This window comes from Macaca mulatta, chromosome 17, assembly GCF_049350105.2.
Source record: "Macaca mulatta isolate MMU2019108-1 chromosome 17, T2T-MMU8v2.0, whole genome shotgun sequence".
NCBI lineage: Eukaryota > Metazoa > Chordata > Mammalia > Primates > Cercopithecidae > Macaca > Macaca mulatta.
Genome location: NC_133422.1, coordinates 101,033,000 through 101,054,602, shown reverse-complemented (window position 1 = coordinate 101,054,602; position 21,603 = coordinate 101,033,000). Strand labels below are relative to the sequence as shown.

At 40.3% G+C, this 21,603-nt stretch overlaps 1 protein-coding gene across 1 annotated transcript in view; it reads left to right on the top strand.

Annotated features, from left to right (window-relative positions):
* Positions 1-20,115, top strand: part of EFNB2 (ephrin B2) — a 44,162-nt gene extending 24,047 nt beyond the window's left edge. The window contains exons 3-5 of the mRNA XM_015121426.3: positions 15,687-15,779; positions 16,503-16,616; positions 18,029-20,115. Of these exons, the coding sequence (XP_014976912.1) occupies positions 15,687-15,779; positions 16,503-16,616; positions 18,029-18,417 (596 nt within the window). The 3' untranslated portion in view covers positions 18,418-20,115. The remainder of the gene's footprint in view (positions 1-15,686; positions 15,780-16,502; positions 16,617-18,028) is intronic.
* Positions 20,116-21,603: the final 1,488 nt, after the last annotated feature.

Here is a 21,603-nt window from a genome sequence, read left to right as displayed (position 1 = left end):
TAGGGAACTGCTGTCTGCCACTGGTTTATTATTTGCTCCAAGGTGGACTCTAAAACTTTAAGTAGGAGAATCTTGGTGATTGAACTGAAACTCTTGCGTCTCAACCTATGAGCTGCACTTTATTGTTATTTTATTTTTTTAGAGACGGCGTCTAGCTTTGTTGCGGAGGCTGGAGTGCAGTGGCATGATCACAGCTCACTGTAGCCTTGAACTCCAGGGCTCAAGTGATCCTCCCACCTCAGCCTCCAAGTTGCTGGGACTACAGGCGTGTAGCACTGCACCCAGCTCAAGAGCTACACTTTAAAGCACAGAATGAAAACCTATTTTTAAAGCCAACTTGACACGTAGAGTAGCTTACCGAGAATTAGTAACAACAACAACAAAAGAGAGTGGTAGAGTATATACTTAGTAAGGAATAATTATTATAAAATAAAAGCATTCTGAAATGAAACAGGTAGATGGGGTGGTCAAGTATGCAGAATAATAGGGAAATCTTTGAAAATGTGAAATAGTTACCAGGTAAAATAAATGGAAACTTTAAGCTTTTGGAAGTCTAGCAATGTGTTTATATTAGTGAAGACTTTTTTTTTTTTTTTTTGAGATGGAGTCTCTCTCTATCGCCAGGCTGGAGTGCAGTGGCGTGATCTCAGCTCATTGCAACCTCCACCTCCCAGGTTCAAGTGATTCTCCTGCCTCAGCCTCCCGAGTAGCTGGGACTACAGGCATGCACCACCACGCCCAGCTAATTTTTGTATTTTTAGTCGAGACAGGGTTTCACCATGTTGGCTAGGATCGTCTGGATCTCTTAACCTCGTGATCCTCCTGCCTCAGCCTCCCAAAGTGCTGGGATTCCAGGCGTGAGCCACTGCACCTGGCCTTAGTAGAGACTTTTAAAGTAAGACTTTTTCAGCGAAAACTACTGTTTAGCATAACATTTACAGGGAACCGAAACTGATCAGATGCATTTATTAAGGAGGTTAATGCCCCTGGGTGGGGCGGGAGAAAGAAGGTAGTGGTACGGGAATAGTGGACACACTAAAGATGAGATGCCCTAGGGCAGTGAATGCATGTCCCTAAGGCGTGGATGCAGCCCAAGTCCACTGATATGCCAACAGACCCCGAGTCTCTCCCCTTCCTTTAGCTTATGACTTCGTGAAGAATGCTCTGCAAATTCTAAGTTCCCATTGGGCGCAAGTGGAATTTTAGTAAACATTAAGAGTTTAACCTTTAGTGTGGAATAATATACAAGATATGCAAAGAAAGAATTGTTTACCAACATCTCTTTGCTTAATGTAGTGAGCATTTAGTAATTGCTTTTAATTAATACATGAGAGATTTGTATTTAGAAGCACAGTTTATTTTCTAATATTAATCTACACAATAATAGCATCTATTATTTTCTTGTTTTGGAAACTCTTCATGCCGCACTAACAGGTTCATCACAGTTACTGAGCTCCTCTGGCCATCAGAGCTCTCCTTAGAGTTAGGATTTACCATGCAAAAGCATATAGTAGCCTGGGATAAATGAATGTTTCTTAATATGGAATTGAGGGTCTCAACTTTGAAACTACGAGAGGCTATTTGGATGTTGCTTTGGGGGACCGTCATAAGGGCTGGGTGAAGGACTCAGGGCTCAGGGCTCAGAAGTTTGCCAGGAAGTCCAGTTTAGACTTTCAGCAGACTTGAAAGACTTCCACGATGGCGTAGGCAGAGGAAGGCGTTTCAGATACTTGGGAAAATATAGAAGCCAGTTTCTCACCCACCCTACAGCAAAGCTCATTGATCTACAAATTTCCCTAGAAAGGAAATGGGAAATGCCGAGAACAAATGTTAAAATAGTTTTAGAAATTAATATTGACTTTGTATTGCTTCTGCAAAAGTTCCAAGACACCAAAACAATTAATGGATTTTAAAAAGTCACTACTTTGCGTATCAGACAAATGCACACACATACACACAGTCAAGCTCTGTACTGGCTTTTTTGAGAAGGCAAGTGTTTGAAGTTAGTAATTTTTATATCAGTACATTTATAAATAGTGCTAGGTAGCATGACGGAAAGTATTAAAATTTACATGTATATTTTTAACACTTCAAATCGTTGGTTCACTTTGAGACAGTACGTAATATTGGCATTTGAGTTGCTTTAATAAATGCTACAATGGGTTTAACCCCAAATCTGAGTGTCTAGTTGGTAAGCGCCTTCACAACCAGCAGTGTTACAATAAATATCATGTTTTCGTGTGCTGGTTTCTTTCCATGGAGAGGAAAAAGAGATCTGATGCTTTGGAGGAGTGCTTGACTTTCTTCCACCAATGAGGAGCAGTCCAGAGGGACTGACTTGCACTGTGGAGTACCCCCTACATGAACAGCATTTCGAAAAATTCAACCAGGAACCTAGAGTCCTACTTGCTAGTCCTGCTTCCTGAGCTTAATGAGAAAGTCACTTTATTTCTTTGCACTTTAATTTATTTCTCTAAAAAACACTTTTAGTATTGTCATTGTTCTGGCTAATGGTGGCGGTCTCCTCCACTTTCACGCCATCTTAGGGCTGGGCATACAAATCCAATATAGGATCACTTGTTAATGTGGTTTCAAATGGACAGGATCCTCTGTAAATTCTTTAAAAACATTTCATTTGATTTGTGGTGCTACCTGCTTTAAAATATAGTCATCATACTTGTGACTTTCAGACATGAATATGAATTTTTAATTTGAACTGTATTTTTAAACACTAAGTATTCACTAAGTCCCCTTAGGAGATGATGTGGCAAACTGATATGCGTCCTCATTCATTCTTCTCATAGATGGTTATTTGCTTTTTAACTTGTGGCAAAATTATATACGAAGGGTCACCAACTTACAATGGTTCCACTTAAATTTTTCAACTTTCTGATGGGTTTATTGGAGTATTAAGTGTATTTTCGATTTAATGATATTTTTCAGCTTACCTTGTGCTTATCAAGTATCAAGACATAGCCCCACCTAAGTCAAGGAGCATCTGTATATGGGTGTTTATTCCTGTTTAGAATTGACATTTTCAAGTGACCTATTTCAGTAATTAGCCCTGGGCCTAATTTGCATAATGAGATCTCCTAATCTTCAAGTGATGCAAAGATGGAGATATTATGGCCATGTGGTCTGAAGAGACCTTTTGTTTATTATGTTCAGATCTTTGATTGCCTTAAAAACAGAGTAGCTCATTTATATAACCTATAGTTATTTTTATTATTGTCTTTAAAGTTTTTTTTAATGTTCATGAAATAACTGTTTTGAAATTGCCAATTTTCAAGGGAAGCTGTGTCTTAGACTTACTAAATGCTCCAGTTGTTACTGGGAAAGCCTTCTTGTGTTTGTAGCCTTTATCCATAGAGTTTTCTTTGCAGTACTTTCTGTGCCTGGTTTAGTTTCTTTTCAGAGGTGACACCCAAAGCTGAATGAGTCAGCAGGTTTGGTGTGTTGGCCTTTGCAACAGCTGTCCTCACGAAGGTTCTGTGGGCTGGTGGTTCTACCTTCACATAAAACCTTGCAAAGTAACCCACAAAGAGGTTTTCGTCACACTACCAAAATCATGTGAGTCAGAGATGGATGAAAAATGAATGCCATTGTGTTCATACTTTTCAAGTGAACAGTAGCTACGGCAGAGCTGTTAGACAAAGAAAACGGTATTAAAGAAGCACCTCCCAATTTAGCTTCATGTGGCTTTTGCATTATTTTGCTGCAAATCCATAGCTAAGACACATCTTGTGGCATAGTCCATAAGTCATCTTTTCTAAGGACTGTTTGATTAAAGGTGGTTCTGTGAGATCCACCCTGTGGCATTCATGGCATCCTCTTGGAGGCCTCCCTCACTCTCCATGCCTTGGCAAAGTCTTCCTTAAGAAACACTGAACGAGTCTGGAGAAGCTGCCATTTCTTAGGGCCCTCATTGGTTCAGTTGTCTATAGCTTTTTTTTTTTTTTTTTTAATAAAGAGCATGTAAAATTGGAAGGCTCCACAAACAGCTTTGCTTTTTTTTTTTTAGACATGTACTCCACTTCTAAGCAAAATCACAAAGTAAAATGCTTGCACAAATATAATGAAACAATATTCTTAAAGAATCAAAACAGAGGAACTTTAGAGTCTTGCTTATGTTGTTGAGCATATATTTGTTTTCTTCTCTGCTTTTGATTTACTTATTTCTGGGGTGTAGGTTTGGCAAGTAGCACTGAAATGTACTGAATGCACTGTTCTTTAGCAAGATAGTTACGGGAGCTTTCAAATGTCCTCTTAACATATAGATTTCTTTTAGAATACAGAATGATGTGTGGGCTGTGTAAAGCGATTATGTGCTTTATTTGATGAATTATTTATGTACTATAAATGTAGCAAAAGCCACATTTCCATCATTAAATGTAATCCCATTTGGTGATACAACAACATCAGCCTGTCATTTGGGTCCTCTGACTGAGGGGTGAGGATTTATGTTTGATACCTTGCGCATAATGGCTGAGTTCAAGCATTTAAACACATTTTTATTTTTAACCTATAGCTGTCATCTTTGTAATAGGATATTCATCAGAATGTTGCCAGAGACTGTGCATTTGGGTTCTTGAGGGATACAGCACCACCACCACCCTCCCCCTGTCCAAGAGAAACAGATCAACATCTTAGGTTGAGAGTCTGGGATCTGGAAACCCCGAGTTCCTGAGTGCCCTTTGGCAAGTAACTTAACCCCCCTCTGCCTCAGTCTCTTCATCTGTAAAGTAGGAATAATGACAGCACCTGCTTCACAGGGTTGATGGGACTCCAGATGGAGTGGGATATATAACATGCTTATTACTTCCACCCTTGACACCAAATGCATATAACTAAGAGTTAACTTTGGAGCAGGGGAGGAAGTATGAGGCTGCAGGCTAGAGGCAGAACTGTGCTCGGCTGCAGGCTAGAGAGGATGGGCCCCAAAAGCTTGGCTGATTTGACGTCCATCCATAAAATGGAACTCCAGAGAGTTTGCACGTTTCAGTCATGCTGCATAACTTAATTATAAGATCTTCTCTCTGTCTTCTTTGAGTGTTATAAAAGCTCTTTTGTCCTTGAGCTTCCTTTACCAAGAAACATGCATTTATGTATCTTTTTGTTCATGGAATTGCCCAAGCTTGTTAGCAGATCCTTTGTAAGACCCAAAAGAGACAGACAGAGGAGGAGTCTTCAGATACATACAATCATTTTTCCCAATTTCCATGTCACCAGCCTTGCCAGGACTTTTTCTCAGTTCCCTGTTATACAAAGAAAGGAGTGTATCTTTATTGATAATTTTAGCAGCATCCTAATGTGGTATAAATCGTCTTCCAGAGAAGAAAATGTGTCAGGGTTGCGTTATCACTGAGGCTAGCCGGGAAAGTAGATCAGTCCATTAGTCTGATAATTAGAAGCGTTGTTTCTGTTATTTCTTAACATCATGTGAACTCCTTTTCTGGCTGTATTAAAGGTTTTCTCAGTGTGTTTCAGTGAGGCTCCTTATTGAATTTAATATGAATAAAGATAAATTCTTTACACTTAGGGATTAAAGTCTCAGCTTCTGCTTAACTTGAGATTGCACTGAGAAACTTCTGGCTCTCAGGTATGATGGAGTCATGACCATGGGAATGTCGGTCCCATATGGCTCAGTGTGTAAGAAGAAGCTGTTGTGGATGGAGACTCTGTTCACATTACATGACATCACCTAAGCCATCATGACAGCAAGAATTATTTAGGAATGGCTCAGAATAAAACTGCCTTCATTATTTCATAAAATATATCTTGGTATCTTTGGCACCTGCGTTTATGGCTTTTTCAAGATTCACTGGGATTTATAAATAATTGGACAATACTGGAGACCTAGTACAAGTATGAAAGAGGACAGGCTTCTTTTTTAGTAACCTTTAAACATTCATCCAGAAGATAAAACTTTAAAGCAAAATAAAACACGAAAATAGCCAAGACGCACAGACAAACAAATATAGAGTTCTTAAGAGTCACATTTGTTCCTGAAGTTTCAAAAATCTCAGGCTGGGTGTTTGATCACTTAGGGAAGTGTTGTGGCCTTCACATACTCTTGTCTCACTTTGAAGTCTAGAGACACAGGTCTTAGAGCAATTTTTATCACTGTGAGAAAGCTGAAACTTAGAGAGTGTGAGTAGCTTAGTACAATTCCATTGGCCATCAAATGTCAGAAACAAAACTCAATCCAGGGTCGCTGGACCCTTAGGCCAGCATTGTTAGTTTACAGCAGTGCCTCCTGGGTCCAAACATCTAAGTGCACATGTAGCAATAGTAAAGATAGTATGCAAGCATACATAACACATATACAGAGACAGCGGACTATATGTACACACATGTTGCATGCACAGCAACAGCAGAGAAGCTCATGAACTATAAAGGATGGACTCGCTGCTTGTGTCAGACATTTTGGTACTGACGCTTTGTCATATATTGTGTAACATATAACCAGCTTGCAATCATCTGCCCCCAAAGTTCAACTAAAAATCCTATAGGGTACTAGGAAAGGAAGGCCATGGGGAAAAGGTGGTTATGATGGCAATTTGTTAGCTCTTATGAATTTTCTTTTTTTTTTAGACATACTCTTAATTCCATTTTTCAGTAAGTCTATACTGTTTTGTGTTTTTGTGTTAGCAAGTACTTTGAGCCCCTCAGTAGAAAATTGCTACATAATATAGTTATTAAAAATAAAAATCTCTCAAACATACAAGTAGAGGTGGTATGAGACTTCAAATTGCCTTAGCCAATTACAAGTGCAACAGTTTCGCTGACTGGCTGGCTGGCTGGATAGACAGACCGATGGATTGGCAGACCCTCAAGCTGGAGGGTAATTGATCTCATTACAGAGGAGCCAGGCTGGGTGACAGTTCTTCTTTGCAAGGGGCTTTTTGCATTGGTGAAGTAGCCCGTTTTGTTGTTCCTGATGTTAAACAGGAGATGAAGCAAACATGGGAAATTGCTCTGGATTCTTAGAGTATAGAACATGTCCCCTGGACGGAATAAGGTTCATGTGTAGGGCAAATTTAGACAGGGGCACCTGATTGGGATTACTGCTGGTCTCTAAATGGTCCAAGCAAACAACATGTCCATCTAAGCTGTGATGCCACGAGAGTGGTGCGTTTTCTCCTCGGCAGTGTTATATTCTAAACTGTCAGCAGACATTAATTCGGTCGCTGGTGAAGTCCCACCGCCTAGAGATGAACTCTGCCTCCGATGGGTGTTTTCCACTTCAGTGCCACTCGTCTTGCAATTACTGGGTCATTAATATCATTGCATGCAATTAGTGACAGTAGAATGAGCTAGAGGGTTGTGGGATGTGCACCCTCCCCACCATGAGCTTTTTACTCTGACCCTTTCCTAGCTCGACCTTTTCGTATTTTGGCAAGGAAATTTTAAGGGTCGAGACTGTCAAAATCCTGAGAGTAGGCACTGGATTATGTGCTGGAAATAATTCACTCAAACACATGCTTCTTCGTGGTCGCAAATATTTTCATTAGATATTATCACTATCCCTTCTCTGGGAAGTTTCATTTTTAAAAATCTGATGCTTGGCCGGGCGCGGTGGCTCAAGCCTGTAATCCCAGCACTTTGGGAGGCCGAGACGGGCGGATCACGAGGTCAGGAGATCGAGACCATCCTGGCTAACACGGTGAAACCCCATCTCTACTAAAAAGAATACAAAAAACTAGCCGGGCGAGGTGGCGGGCGCCTGTAGTCCCAGCTACTTGGGAGGCTGAGGCAGGAGAATGGCGTAAACCCGGGAGGCGGAGCTTGCAGTGAGCTGAGATCCGGCCACTGCACTCCAGCCTGGGCGACAGAGTGAGACTCTGTCTCAAAAAAAAAAAAAAATCTGATGCTTAAGTATAGCTAATATAGACAATAGGGAATTATGTTTTTATCTTTAGAACTCTTGCATTATTCTTTTCTTTAAAAATGTGAGCTTAGTCATTACTATTGAAGTGGTCATCTGGCCACCTATTTTTAAAACACAATTCCTCTGTCTTAGTAGATTTTGGCCCATATTAAGCATATTAAAGCTGACTTTTTTTTTTTTTTTTTTTTTCAAGACATGGGGTTTTGCTGGGGGCTTGTACACAGGAGAGAGAGAGAGTCCAGTGGCAATGGGCTGGACAGGATATCCGCATGGCCCTGTGGCAGTGAGCTGGGCAGGAAAACTGCAACTGCTTGCAAACAGCTTGTAGTTATCTATAGCATTTCCACTTAAAACCATCCCACTAATGACTTCCACCTGGCAACCTTCATTTAATCCAGAACTTAGGACCTCGAGTCCCTGTACAGCCCATGTTCCACAGGATGGGCTGAGGGCTCAGATGTGCCTCCTAGACAAGGAATGACTCTCCACATTGGCCATCCCCAGATTCCCTAGCTCAAGACACAGGTTCAGGTGTGTCTAAGGCTGGCTCTTCTATGTGAAGTTATTTATTCTTTACCATTGACTCTTATGTTCCCACTATGTTAAGTTTTTCTGAATTACTGTGGCAATAAGAAACAGTCCCTTAAATTATACTAGAAGAAAAGCCTTTTTTTTGTTGTTTTTTATTTTGAAATTTTTTTCTTAACTGAGAGATTCCACCTGCGTAAATCGTCATAACTTTTAACAATAAGATCTTAGACTTAGAAAGTGATGTTTTTCCTCAACAGAATTTATTAAAAACCAAGACACCAAGGTGTTCCAAGCAATATTTTGAGGGGAAACAACTCCATAAATAATCTTATGTGGTTAGACATGTCTCTAGCAAAACAAAAAAAAGTCAAGGGTTGGGGGAAGTGACGTTTATTGCCAGTACTGTCTGGTCTTTCTCAGAAAAGTGTCAGTGTACATCACTGAGCCTGGAGGGTATGTTTTCTTGATCTATACCCCCTATGTGTACACGTGCTTGCACGCACACACGTGGACATGCACACATGTGCACCTGCCATCACTGCTTTCTGCTCTTCCACCTTTTCACTCTGAGTGTCTGTAGCCAGTAGCTTTCCAGGTCTGTATTGTCAAAGATACCTATGGCCCTGAATGTCTTCACTGAGTGTTACTTGACATTCGTACGGTTTTTACTGGTTAAAAGGCTTTATGCGAAAGCTGTGATATAATTTCTCCTGTTCTAGATATGGTGTTTATTGCTTTCTTTTGTGACTGTACTCTCAGTAGATTGACCTCCTCCCTCAGTGTCCAAGCCTAACATAGCATGATGGCACCTGCAAACTCAGTTCTGTATGCTGGTATCCTTTCTCTTCCCAAGTAGAAGTAATTAAGTAATATATGTCATCAAAACCTTTTAAGTGCACATGTAAACAAAAACAACTTACCATACTGCTTCAAAGTTGTTCCATTTTTAACACTCTTATTTCTGAGCTCTGGGTAGAATATCCTATTATTGTTCATCATGAATATTTGAAAGTAAGGAAATAAGACTGTACCATTTTCTTTAAGAGCATCCATTTGTACTTGATAGCATCTTCAGTTATATTTCAATGCTGGCAAACAGGAGGGGAGGTCTAAATTGTGACTCAATTTTAGAATCTACTTTTTCCAAATTATTCTGTTTAGTGCAGAAAACTAATTAATTGTGTTGCATAGAAAAGTCGCTGAAGCTAAGCCAGTTATTACTTCTTAATGCATGATTTACTGCTTTAAATTTTCAAAACACAACCATAGCAATATGGTATTAATTCAAGTGATTCTTCCTATCATATTGAACAATGTGTTCACGGGTGAAAACCTCACACATCCTACAATCACTGATAGTTTATACAGGGTTTTAGCTGTGGCTCCCTGCATGCAAAAGAAAGAGTTAATCAAATGTCAGTGAGAACGGTCTCATCAAGTAGAGAGCTTGTTTTGTTTAAATTAACTTTGCTAAATATAATTTTCTTTTTGAAAATAAATTCTTCTGTGTTTTTCTTTCTTCAAGTGAGGCCATTTAGGGAAGTATACCACATAAAACTTTTGCTCTAAGATAAGGCAAATTTGGTATTACAGGATGAAGGGCTATGTGATTTGAAGTAATGCTGAATTTGTTAAATATATTAAGCTAAACAAAAATAATGAGGCCCTTGGAAAGACATGATTATATTTCTCATTTTTCTCATTTTAAAGCCACAGTGAAAAACACATAAAAGGAAGAAGTTAGAAAAAAATGAATAAAATTGTCTTTTTCCTTTTGGCAAATTAAATAGATGTTTCTGTTTCAGAAGATTTTATTAATTAACTTTAAAGAAACAGTCATTTATTTTTGGCATTCAGTGAACATTATCATTTCCATGTTTAGAACTTTTCTTCTAAGTTAGCATCTTAAAAGATAACTGTGAAACTCAAGGCATTCAACTACATTAATTTGAGTTTCAGAAATTGAATTCTTGTTTCTAGAGTACATAGTTTGAATTGATGTCAGGGTGTTAAGTAGGTAAATCTTAGCTTCCTGGGTTGTATATTCACATTAATTTTTTTTTTTTTATCAACCTTCTTATTTTTCAACTTACCTTTTTTTTTTTTTTTTGGACACTCAGATTTGATATCCCTGTGGTAGAAGAAAACAGTAATGTAGTTTGGTATATTGTTGTGTTTATGTTTATTTTAAAGTCACGGCTTTGCTTTCCATGTTGTTACTGGATTATGCTTTTTTTAGTTCCTCAGTTTGCCAAGATAACAGTCTTCCGATCTTCAGAAGTCTATGTCGAGCTTACAGAAACTGATGTGTAGGAAGACTAGCCTAAGAAATCCAAATTAGCAAGGCTAGCATGTGAGAACATGCTGGAAAAGAATAGCTCCCATAGATACTGACAGAGAATGTTCATAAAATGCTGCTTGTTTCGTGGTCACATGAGAGTGAGTTGTGTCCAGTACAGCTGTATGTAAGGGCAACATTTTTATTCTTACGACTGTGGTTTTCATGACCCTGGATGCTTATTATGTCTCTCTGGTGGACTTCTTCAATGGAGTTGATACAAGTACTTGCTTTCAAGTGTCCATCAGCCCTCTACTCCATCCCGGCCCTATACAAATACAGTACATTTTTAAATAATTTGAAATACCCTCCGTAGGGTTTATATTTCTTCGTGCTTCATTCTTTCCGTAAGAACTGTGATACCATTATTCTGTAGGATTTTTTTGTGCTTCCCCTGTTTCGAATCTCTGTGCCAGTGAGACCCATGTATCGGCACAAATCCAGAAGTTTGACTGCCCATCTGATTAGCACACGCTTAGCAATGTGGTGGACTAAACACAGCCAAGATGTGGGGCTGGAGCTTAGCCTCCTGGGAGCGGAGCAGTGAACATCAGATGAAGACATGTGAAAATGGAGTACTACTTCCTCTTCGCGGGGATGGGCTGAACAGCACAGCCAGAAATATTCTTGCCCTTCGAGTCTGCTTTATAGTTACTCACTGGTACTCTTTTTTTTCCTACTCAGATAACCAGTATACTCTTCCCAGTGACTAAGAACTGTAGGTGCAAATAGATGGCAAACCGCAGATGGCAGCTGTGTGGTTTCAGATGTGCTCCTGAACTTAGACGATGTGAACTCAGGGAACTTTTAGACAATGTGAACTCAGGGAACTTTTAGACGATGTGAACACAGGGAACTTTTATGGCTGAGCAGTAATCTCTGCCCACTGGAAATTAGGCCCTGGGGGGAACAATGTAGTGACTTCTGTATACTTACTACATGCAATTAGACTGCTGAAGCAAAAGCTTTTAAAAGCAGGCTGTAAAATGCCCATGTATCTTTATTAAGCCTATTTTCCAACTGGATAGAGAAACTTTTCTAGTAATTTTTAAATGTATAAAGTCTACTGAGCCAAGGGGGAAAAAATATCTGGGCACTAAAAGCTTAGTTGTAACAGTGTTACTTTTTCTGTCTCTGAATGATTAAATGTGATTTCATCTATTTAGCAATACTATGATTGTGGCTGCATTAGATCATGCTGATAGAAAGATACAAAGAAAAACTTAAGTATAATGAACTAACAATTTATTTTCACTCTTTCTCTAAGTTAAAAATTCCTAGTACATTCAAATGAACAATGAAAATAATTGCAAAATTGTCTCCTGAAATGGAAATAGATTTTTTTTTTTATTTCCAAGCATTAGCATTTTCTTGTTGTTTTTCAAAATCAGCCACTAAGCCTTTCAAAGCTTCTTGGTGACTATTGCAGGAGAAATCAGAATATTAATCTTGTGGTTTTATTTCAGAGTTCGCTGCCAGGAAGGAGGTACAGTTGGGTTAGGAGACTTTTTTTAAAGCTGTGTCACTGTTCAAGGAGAGGGGTTTGGAAGCTTGGCATAAGAATTACATTCCGTGATGAGGATGTAGCAGGGGAGAAGAAAGGTGATTTTCACTATGGGAAGTTATACTTACATCAAGTATAAAATAGACTGAAGTCGTTTTGAATTATGTTATACTTGTAAAGTTTACCTCCTGGAGTTTCAGTTAGTACCCACGTACTAACTGGATTAAAACAGGGTTATTCATGACAACTTAGATCATTTCTAACTTATGGCAAAAATCTTCCCTGGTGGAACGTGTAACAGTATTTTCAGTGCCCCTTTATAAGCAACCAAGCATTTGGGATGTTAATTTAATGTTAGTAGTGAATTTTTCAGTCTCTTTCAGTAACCTTTGCAAGTCACAAGTTGACTTAAAAGGAAAAGAAGTAAAATCCTGAATATAGCTGAAAAACTGTCCTGGCTCAGACTGTTCAGCCCACTTCTGCTCACCACCCTGCAAGCACCCTCCCCCAAACAAGCAGTAGCCTGGGGCTTCAGAAGAACCTACAAAAGCAGCATCTGTAGATTTTTCCTTATCCAACTCTAAGACTTGAAAGTTTCCCTCTTCCCCCCACACTTTTTTTTTAAACCAAGAAATAAAAAAGTTTTCACTCTTAAAGGTGCAAAGCGGTTTCATTCTTATGCAACATAGCCTTCCTCCTACTGTCTTATAGTCTGTGGATGTTAAATTATAGATTCCAATTGAATTTTAATACTCTAGAGATTTTACATTTGTGGTTGTCAAGACAGCATTTTGGGTAGACCTAGGGAGCTCCACACAAAAGCATTGATATTCAGAAAAGGCACTGACCTAGAAATTAAAAGAAAAAAACTCAAATAATGTTCACCTCTTGTGCTTCCAGTTTGACGAAGCAGAAGTCATCAGTAGTTTCTCCCTCTGCAGATGCAGTTCTCAATTCTATTTACAATTAACTCTGCTCTACTGTGCATGTCTTTCTCTTCATGATATTCATTTAATTGTTTTTCTTTTGGATCTGAATCTTTGACTGTCTTTTCCCCTTAAGATTAAAATAAATAAATGTATATTCCTCCCCTTTCTTTCTGTGCACTGCCCTTCAGATCTCATTATGTCATTTTTCAGCTTAGTGTTGAAACTTTCAGCAACAAAAAGTAAGTCATTTAACTTTGAGTTTGAGTGCACTTTTGCATGTAGGTTCATTTATGTGCATGTGCATTTAAAAACATTGGGATTCCACTTGAATTAAGTAAACCAAACATTTTAAACTATCAGCCAAATACAGACATCAGCTTTTCACTTTTCTGTATATGCAGACACATCCTAATTTGTTAGAAAAATCAAACAGGAAAATTCTCAACAATTAATTGAAGATATGGCACTGCTCTGAAATGGTCCAGAAATAGGGTCTGCTCATAGAAACTCACAGTTTGAAGCCTTTGGGAGGAAAGGATACTTTGAAATTTAGGCACATATTTGGAGGAGGGAAAAGGGAAAGAGCAGAATGAAGAACTGAAAAAAAATCACACACCAGGGCCTGTCATGGGGTGGGGGACGGGGGAGGGCTAGCATTAGGAGATACACCTAATGTAAATGATGAGTTAACAGGTGCAGCATACCAGCATGGCACATGTATACATATGTAACAAACCTGCACATTGTGCACATGTACCCTAGAACTTAAAGTACAATAAAAAAAAATTTTAATAGTCACATTAAATAATTAAAAAGAAAAAAAAAGAACTGAAGAAAAGACCTTTTTTAGATTCACAGAAGTGTACAAAATTTTTAGGTATTTTTTTCAAGCTGTCTGCTGAGCAGTTTCTTAATAGTCTACAATGTTTGTATCTACAAACAGATACCGTCTGCTTCTTACTACCCTTCCAAGACCATTATTATTATGGCAATTATTGCTCAGTTTCCCAGCAACAATTTATCCACAGTTACAGAAGAATGAGATGCGACTGTGAGACTGTAAAGGTTAAGCAAGCACTCAGAGAAGCACAGTGACATGTATGCACAGAAGGGGCAGCCTTTGTTTTGAGGAAAACAGTGAAAGTAAAAGTAGTTCAAGACCAGAAGACAAGTAAATAAGTGCCTTAGTTTTGTAGTTAATATAATTTCCATGGAATGCCTATTTCTCCTATAAATGCATACAGAACTTGTTTGCTGACCCACTATTTGGAAAACAAACAATCCCATTAGAAGAATGTCTTTGGGATTTATTTTTACCAGAAAAACAATCCTTTTTTCAGTCCTTGCAAAGTACAATGTTACAAGACAAGACTTCGATAATCAGGTAGAAAATGGATTTAAATTGCAGAAATGTATATGAAACACTTTTGCTCCTTGCCCCTTGAACTTTAGGGGAATGAAAACGTCTAGCACTCTCCACCTTCTTTTCTCTCCTGGAACTTGAACTGTAATTCAAAGCCTGTGTCTCATTAAAGTACCTGGCAGCCTATCTCTGGACAGCTTGAGTTACAAAGCTATTCAGAGACCTCGCTGGTCTAAAGAGACAGAACAAGGATGTGTTTAAATAGAGCATAGGCTGTTGAAAAAGAAAATGCTGAAAATGGTAAAATGATTCTGTCCTTCCTTCCAGTCCTTACTGCCGAGGTGGAGTTGGTGAACACCAGCAAGTGGCTGATAAAAGTCCCCACTTTCTCTCAGGGCTGCACCGGACCCAGAATGAGTGGTGGGCATGTGTGTGAACCCTCTATTCAGCCAGAGTTTTCCTGCAACACGTAGTTTGGTTGAAGAGGTTGACTGAGGTTGACATTGGCAGTAATAACACGTGTGTTCTTCTGATTTACAAAATGATGGAGGAAAAGGGAGATTTTGAAGACCTGAATTCTGGTATACTTCTTAAGCATGTATAAGGCTGAAGAAAGAAGACAAGGGTTGTGGGAGGCTCCTGGTCTAGTGTTTAGAGAACTTGGATGCTTGACAAACAGAGCGTCAAGCTAATTGTTCTTGAAGCAGGAAATCTGCAGTGGAGGAAGCAGGTGTGGGGGGATGATTACCACGTTTGGAAATGGCTGCATTAACTATTTTGCTCTTCTGAGTTTGGCCCCAAAAGAGTCCATAGACTTTTTGAAAGATGCCATCCCTTTTATTTATAGACTAACATTAAATCAGTCATTTGTGAAGGAAGGAGAAAGTGCCTAAATAAATTTGGAGTCAGATAGCATACATGCGGCAGTGTTTCCAATATCCATTTCTCTTTATTTCTTTTTCTTTTTCTTTTTGGCTTTCAGCATCCCCATACTTTCAGAAAACTTGTGACTAAGAGTGAATTCTTATTTTTCAAATTGTTTTCAGACATTTCATGTTCATGTAAACTTGGCTTATTGATTTCCTGATTTTTCTTTATTTTTTTGTTTTGTCCATTTTATTTTTAATCAGCTACATCAAATGGGTCTTTGGAGGGCCTGGATAACCAGGAGGGAGGGGTGTGCCAGACAAGAGCCATGAAGATCCTCATGAAAGTTGGACAAGGTAAAGACCATCTGCTGCTTCCTGACGCCACTGTGACCTGGTGTAGCCCCCAGCTAGTGTGGTGCTAGTGTTGCTGACGCCCACCTTCATTCGCTCTTCTCTTTAGTTTTCAAAGCAAACCCTTCTGCACTTTGAGCCACTGGCAGATTTCCTCAAGTCAATGTACTAAGCTTTTATTGGAGATCTCTCTAAGAGTTGAGGTCAGCAAGGTAGAATGTCTATTGCCATAGATAGATAGATAGATAGATATTTCTTTTTAAAAAGCAAAACACTTTGGTTCAAAATCAAAATATCCAGAATGAAAACTAAAAGCTTGTGCAGTTTTGCTCATTTCTGAATCTTGACTACAGAAGAGTTTTGTTCATTGTGACTTTTCCAGTGTAGATAACCTATTGCACAGAAAGAAATAATTCTTCTAATTAAAAATTGGTATAGTAGTCAATCAACTTGCTCAGTTAAATTGAAATGTCATCTGCAATGCTTTGCCTGCCAAATGCAAGAATCCCTATAGTTTCCACAGATGGCCTCACGATCTAAACCTCTGAAATAACTAGTATAACCATTTTGTTTTAAAAGAAAAATTATATTCTTGTATTTCACAGTACTTTGCATAAACACTCTTATGTTCATTGCTATTCATGCCTGTTGAAATATATATGCAGCTCCTAAAGCTAGATATTGTCAGATGTCTGTGCCGTAATTAATCATTTGTTTTTCATGTAGCTGCAGGTTCTGCTGGATCAACCAGGAATAAAGATCCAACAAGACGTCCAGAACTAGAACCTGGTACAAACGGAAGAAGTTCGACAACAAGTCCCTTTGTAAAACCAAATCCAGGTATAACAGCATGATCTGTGTGTATGGAGGAGCCCACATTCTCAGTAGTATCTTAAAAGGTAGAGCAGAGTCTAAGGACTTCTAACCAGTTAGGATTAGCTGGTAGTTACAGTGATCAGGAATCTTTGCTGTCAGTGAGTCATTATTAATTACACTCAATAAGAACAAAATAACTCATTCCAATGAAAGTCATACATTCAAAAGAGTAGAATTCATGAGCTGTAAGTGCCAGTTATTAGAACTACTCTGTCAGGCCAAAGGTTTCATTGGCTGACATTTTATCAAGCTGGTTGTCAATGCCAGCTTAAAGCTGATATTAATGTATATGTAATTAATGTGCTAATCCCTCCTCTAATTATATCTAATCCACAGAGGGCCTAATTGATCCTCTTCTAAATTTTAAATGCTAACATTTTTAAATATTGCATAATAGTATTTTTTCAGGTGGTTATCGTTATTTTGTTTCACATTTGCCATGTAAAAGAAAATATTAAACAGGTCCCTGACAGAAGCGTAGAATACCAGATAAAATTGTCCGTCATTGACCTTCATTTTCTTAACAGTCTTGGAACAAATAGCTCTGTATTTGTTGCCATGCTAATGAATGTTTGATAGAGCAGCTGTTGAGCAGACAGCAGCAGTTTTGTATTAGGGATCTGTGTGCTTGGTTGGTAGTTGTGCGACTTTATCATCTGCAGCAATATGCCATCTCTTTCCAAGAGTCAAGGAGGGAAGTTGTTATTTCTAACTTTCAATGACAAGATGTGTCAAATTCTTGTGACAAACTGATAAATGGATAATATAATGATGCCAGGCAATTTTTTAGTGCTTACCATTTGGGCTGGCAGTCTGTTCAGTGTGAGAGTTTCTGCTGCCTTCCAAATATATTTTAAGTGTAAATCAAATAATACAGACGAGTTACGAGCCGAACATTTTCCCAGGCCCCCTCACTCCTTCCGCGTTCCCGAGCTGTTCTGCCAGGAGGCCGGGCTCTTCTTTAGAAGGCAGGACCTTTGAAGTATCGCATGAAACACCCTTTCTCAAAGGAGGCGGAAGAGCAATACCACATGAGCGCTCACCGCTGACCTGGAGAATTGGCCACTTCCCTTTTTCTTCGCTGCCGCTGCCCCAGGCTGGTTAACACGGGTTAGAGGATGAAGCAAGATCAAGGGCTGGCTGGCACCGACAGTCTGTGCTCTTGCTGGATAATGATACAAAGGAAACCCTGTGGCTTGGGAGGGTAGGAAAGTCCCCCCTAGAGCTCGTAGACGGGGTATTGGCGAGGCAAAGTCCAGCTTCTAGTTAGTAATAAGCCTGGCTTATTTGTCACATTTTTAAGGGTCATAAAAGCAGTCCATCAGCACCGGGACAGCAGTAACCATCTCTGACCTTTTCTCTCCCCGCGTCTGCAGGTTCTAGCACAGACGGCAACAGCGCCGGACATTCGGGGAACAACATCCTCGGTTCCGAAGTGGCCTTATTCGCAGGGATTGCTTCAGGATGCATCATCTTCATCGTCATCATCATCACGCTGGTGGTCCTCTTGCTGAAGTACCGGAGGAGACACAGGAAGCACTCGCCGCAGCACACGACCACGCTGTCGCTCAGCACGCTGGCCACGCCCAAGCGCAGCGGCAACAACAACGGCTCGGAGCCCAGTGACATTATCATCCCGCTAAGGACTGCGGACAGCGTCTTCTGCCCTCACTACGAGAAGGTCAGCGGGGACTACGGGCACCCGGTGTACATCGTCCAGGAGATGCCCCCGCAGAGCCCGGCGAACATATACTACAAGGTCTGAGAGGGGCCCTGGCGGTACCTGTGCTTTCCCAGAGGACACCTACTGTCCCGATGCCTCCCTTGAGGGTTTGAGAGCCCGCGTGCTGGAGAACTGACTGAAGCACAGCACCGGGGGAGAGGGACACTCTTCGGAAGAGCCCGTCGCGCTGGACAGCTTACCTAGTCTTGTAGCACTCGGCCTTGGTGAACACGCACGCTCCCTGGAGGCTGGAAGACTGTGCAGAAGGCCCCATTCGGACTGCTGTGCCGCGTCCCACGTCTCCTCCCCAAAGCCATGTGCTGCGGTCACTCAGGCCTCTGCGGAAGCCAAGAGAAGACGGTGGTTTGTGGACGAGAGGGCTGTGAGCATCCTGGCAGGTGCCCCAGGACGCCACGCCTGGAAGGGCCGGCTTCTGCCTGGGGTGCGTCCCCCCCCGCAGTGCATATCGGACTTGTGACACGGACCTCGGGCTAGTTAAGGTTTGCAAAGATCTCTAGCGTTTAGTCCTCACTGTCTCTCACTCGTTCTGTTACCCAGGGCTCTGCAGCACCTCACCTGAGACCTCCACTCCACATCTGTATCACTAATGGAACACTCGTGTCTGGAGTCCCCTCCTCCAGCCGTTGGCAACAACAGCTTCAGTCCATGGGTAAATCCGTTCATAGAAATTGTGTTTGCTAACAAGGTGCCCTTTAGCCAGATGCTAGGCTGTCTGCGAGGAAGGCTAGGAGTTGGTAGAAGCGGGTGGGGCTGGGGAAAGGGCTGGCTGCAATTGCAGCTCACTGCTGCTGCCTCTGAAACAGAAAGTTGGAAAGGAAAAAAGAAAAAAGCAATTAGGTAGCACAGCACTTTGGTTTTGCTGAGATTTAAGAGGCAAGTAGGAGACACGACAGCACACACAGTGGATTCCAGTGTACGGGGAGGCGCTCGCTGTTATCAAATAGCGAAGTGCAGGAAGAAAAGCCCCTCTTCATTCTGGGGAACAAAGACGGGTATTGTTGGGAAAGGAACAGGCTTGGAGGGAAGGGAGAAAGTAGGCCGCTGATGATATATTCGGGCAGGACTGTTGTGGTACTGGCAATAAGATACACAGCTCCGAGCTGTAGGAGAGTCGGTCTGCTTTGGATGATTTTTTAAGCAGACTCAGCTGCTATACTTATCACATTTTATTAAACACAGGGAAAGCATTTAGGAGAATAGCAGAGAGCCAAATCTGACCTAAAAGTTGAAAAGCCAAAGGTCAAACAGGCTGTAATTCCATCATCATTGTCGTTATTAAAGAATTCTCATCTATAAAAGGTAGGTCAGATCCCCCTCCCCCCAGAGCCCCCCTTCCCCTCCGGATTGAGCCTTACGACACTTTGGTTTATGGCGGTGCTGTCTGGGTGCCAGGGCTGCAGGGCCGGTACTGATGGAGGCTGCAGCGCCAGGTGCTCTGTGTCAAGGTGAAGCACATACGGCAAACCTCTTAGAGTCCTTAAGACGGAAATAAATGATGATGTCCAGGGGGAGAAGGAAGATAGGATGTATTTATAATAGGTCTATAGAACACAAGGGATATAAAATGAAAGATTTTTACTAATATATATTTTAAGGTTGCACACAGTACACACCGGAAGATGTGAAATTCATTTGTGGTAATTAAGTGGTCCCAATGCTCAGTGCTTAAAAAAACAAATTGGACAGTTACTTCTGGGAAAAACAACATCATTCCAAAAAGAACAATAATGAGAGCAAATACAAAAATAACCAAGTCCTCCGAAGGCATCTCACGGAACCGTAGACTAGGAAGTACAAGCCCCACACACCAGGAAGTCGATGTGACTGCATCATACATTTAACAATGACAAGATGTTCCGGCATTTATTTTCTGCGTTGGGTTTTCCCTTGCCTTGTGGGCTGAAGTGTTCTCTAGAATCCAGCAGGTCACACCGGGGGCTTCAGGTGACAATTTAGCTCTGGCTCCCTGCTCCTGTCCTCCCCCGCACCCCCTCCCTTCTGGGAAACAAGAAGAGTAAACAGGAAACCTACTTTTTATGTGCTATGCAAAATAGACATCTTTAACATAGTCCTGTTACTATGGTAACACTTTGCTTTCTGAATTGGAAGGGAAAAAAATGTAGCGACAGCATTTGAAGGTTCTCAGACCTCCAGTGAGTACCTGCAAAAATGAGTTGTCACGGAAATTATGATCCCCTATTTCCTGAACCTGGAAATGATGTTGGTCCAAAGTGCGTGTGTGTATGTGTGAGTGGGTGTGTGGTATACATGTGTACATATATGTATAATATATATCTACAATATATATTATATATATCTATATCATATTTCTGTGGAAGGTTGCCGTGGTAACCAGCCACAGTACATATGTAATTCTTTCCATCACCCCAACCTCTCCTTTCTGTGCATTCGTACAAGAGTTTCTTGTAAGCCATCAGAAGTTACTTTTAGGATGGGGGAGAGGGGCAAGAAGGGGAAAAATGGGAAATAGTCTGATTTTAATGAAATCAAATGTATGTATCATCAGTTGGCTACGTTTTGGTTCTATACTAAACTGTGAAAAATCAGATGAATTGATAAAAGAGTTCCCTGCAACCAATTGAAAAGTGTTCTGTGCGTCTGTTTTGTGTCTGGTGCAGAATATGACAATCTACCAACTGTCCCTTTATTTGAAGTTGGTTTAGCTTTGGAAAGTTACTGTAAATGCCTTGCTTGTATGATCGTCCCTGTCACCCGACTTTGAAATTTGCACCATCATGTTTAAGTGAAGATGCTGTAAATAGGTTCAGATTTTACTGTCTATGGATTTGGGGTGTTACAGTAGCCTTATTCACCTTTTTAATAAAAATACACATGAAAACAAGACAGAAATGGCTTTTCTTACCCAGATTGTGTACATAGAGCAATGTTGGTTTTTTATAAAGTCTAAGCAAGATGTTTTGTATAAAATCTGAATTTTGCAATGTATTTAGCTACAGCTTGTTTAACGGCAGTGTCATTCCCCTTTGCACTGTAATGAGGAAAAAATGGTATAAAAGGTTGCCAAATTGCTGCATATTTGTGCCGTAATTATGTACCATGAATATTTATTTAAAATTTCGTTGTCCAATTTGTAAGTAACACAGTATTATGCTTGAGTTATAAATATTTTTTTCTTTCTTTGTTTTATTTTAATAGCCTGTCATAGGTTTTAAATCTGCTTTAGTT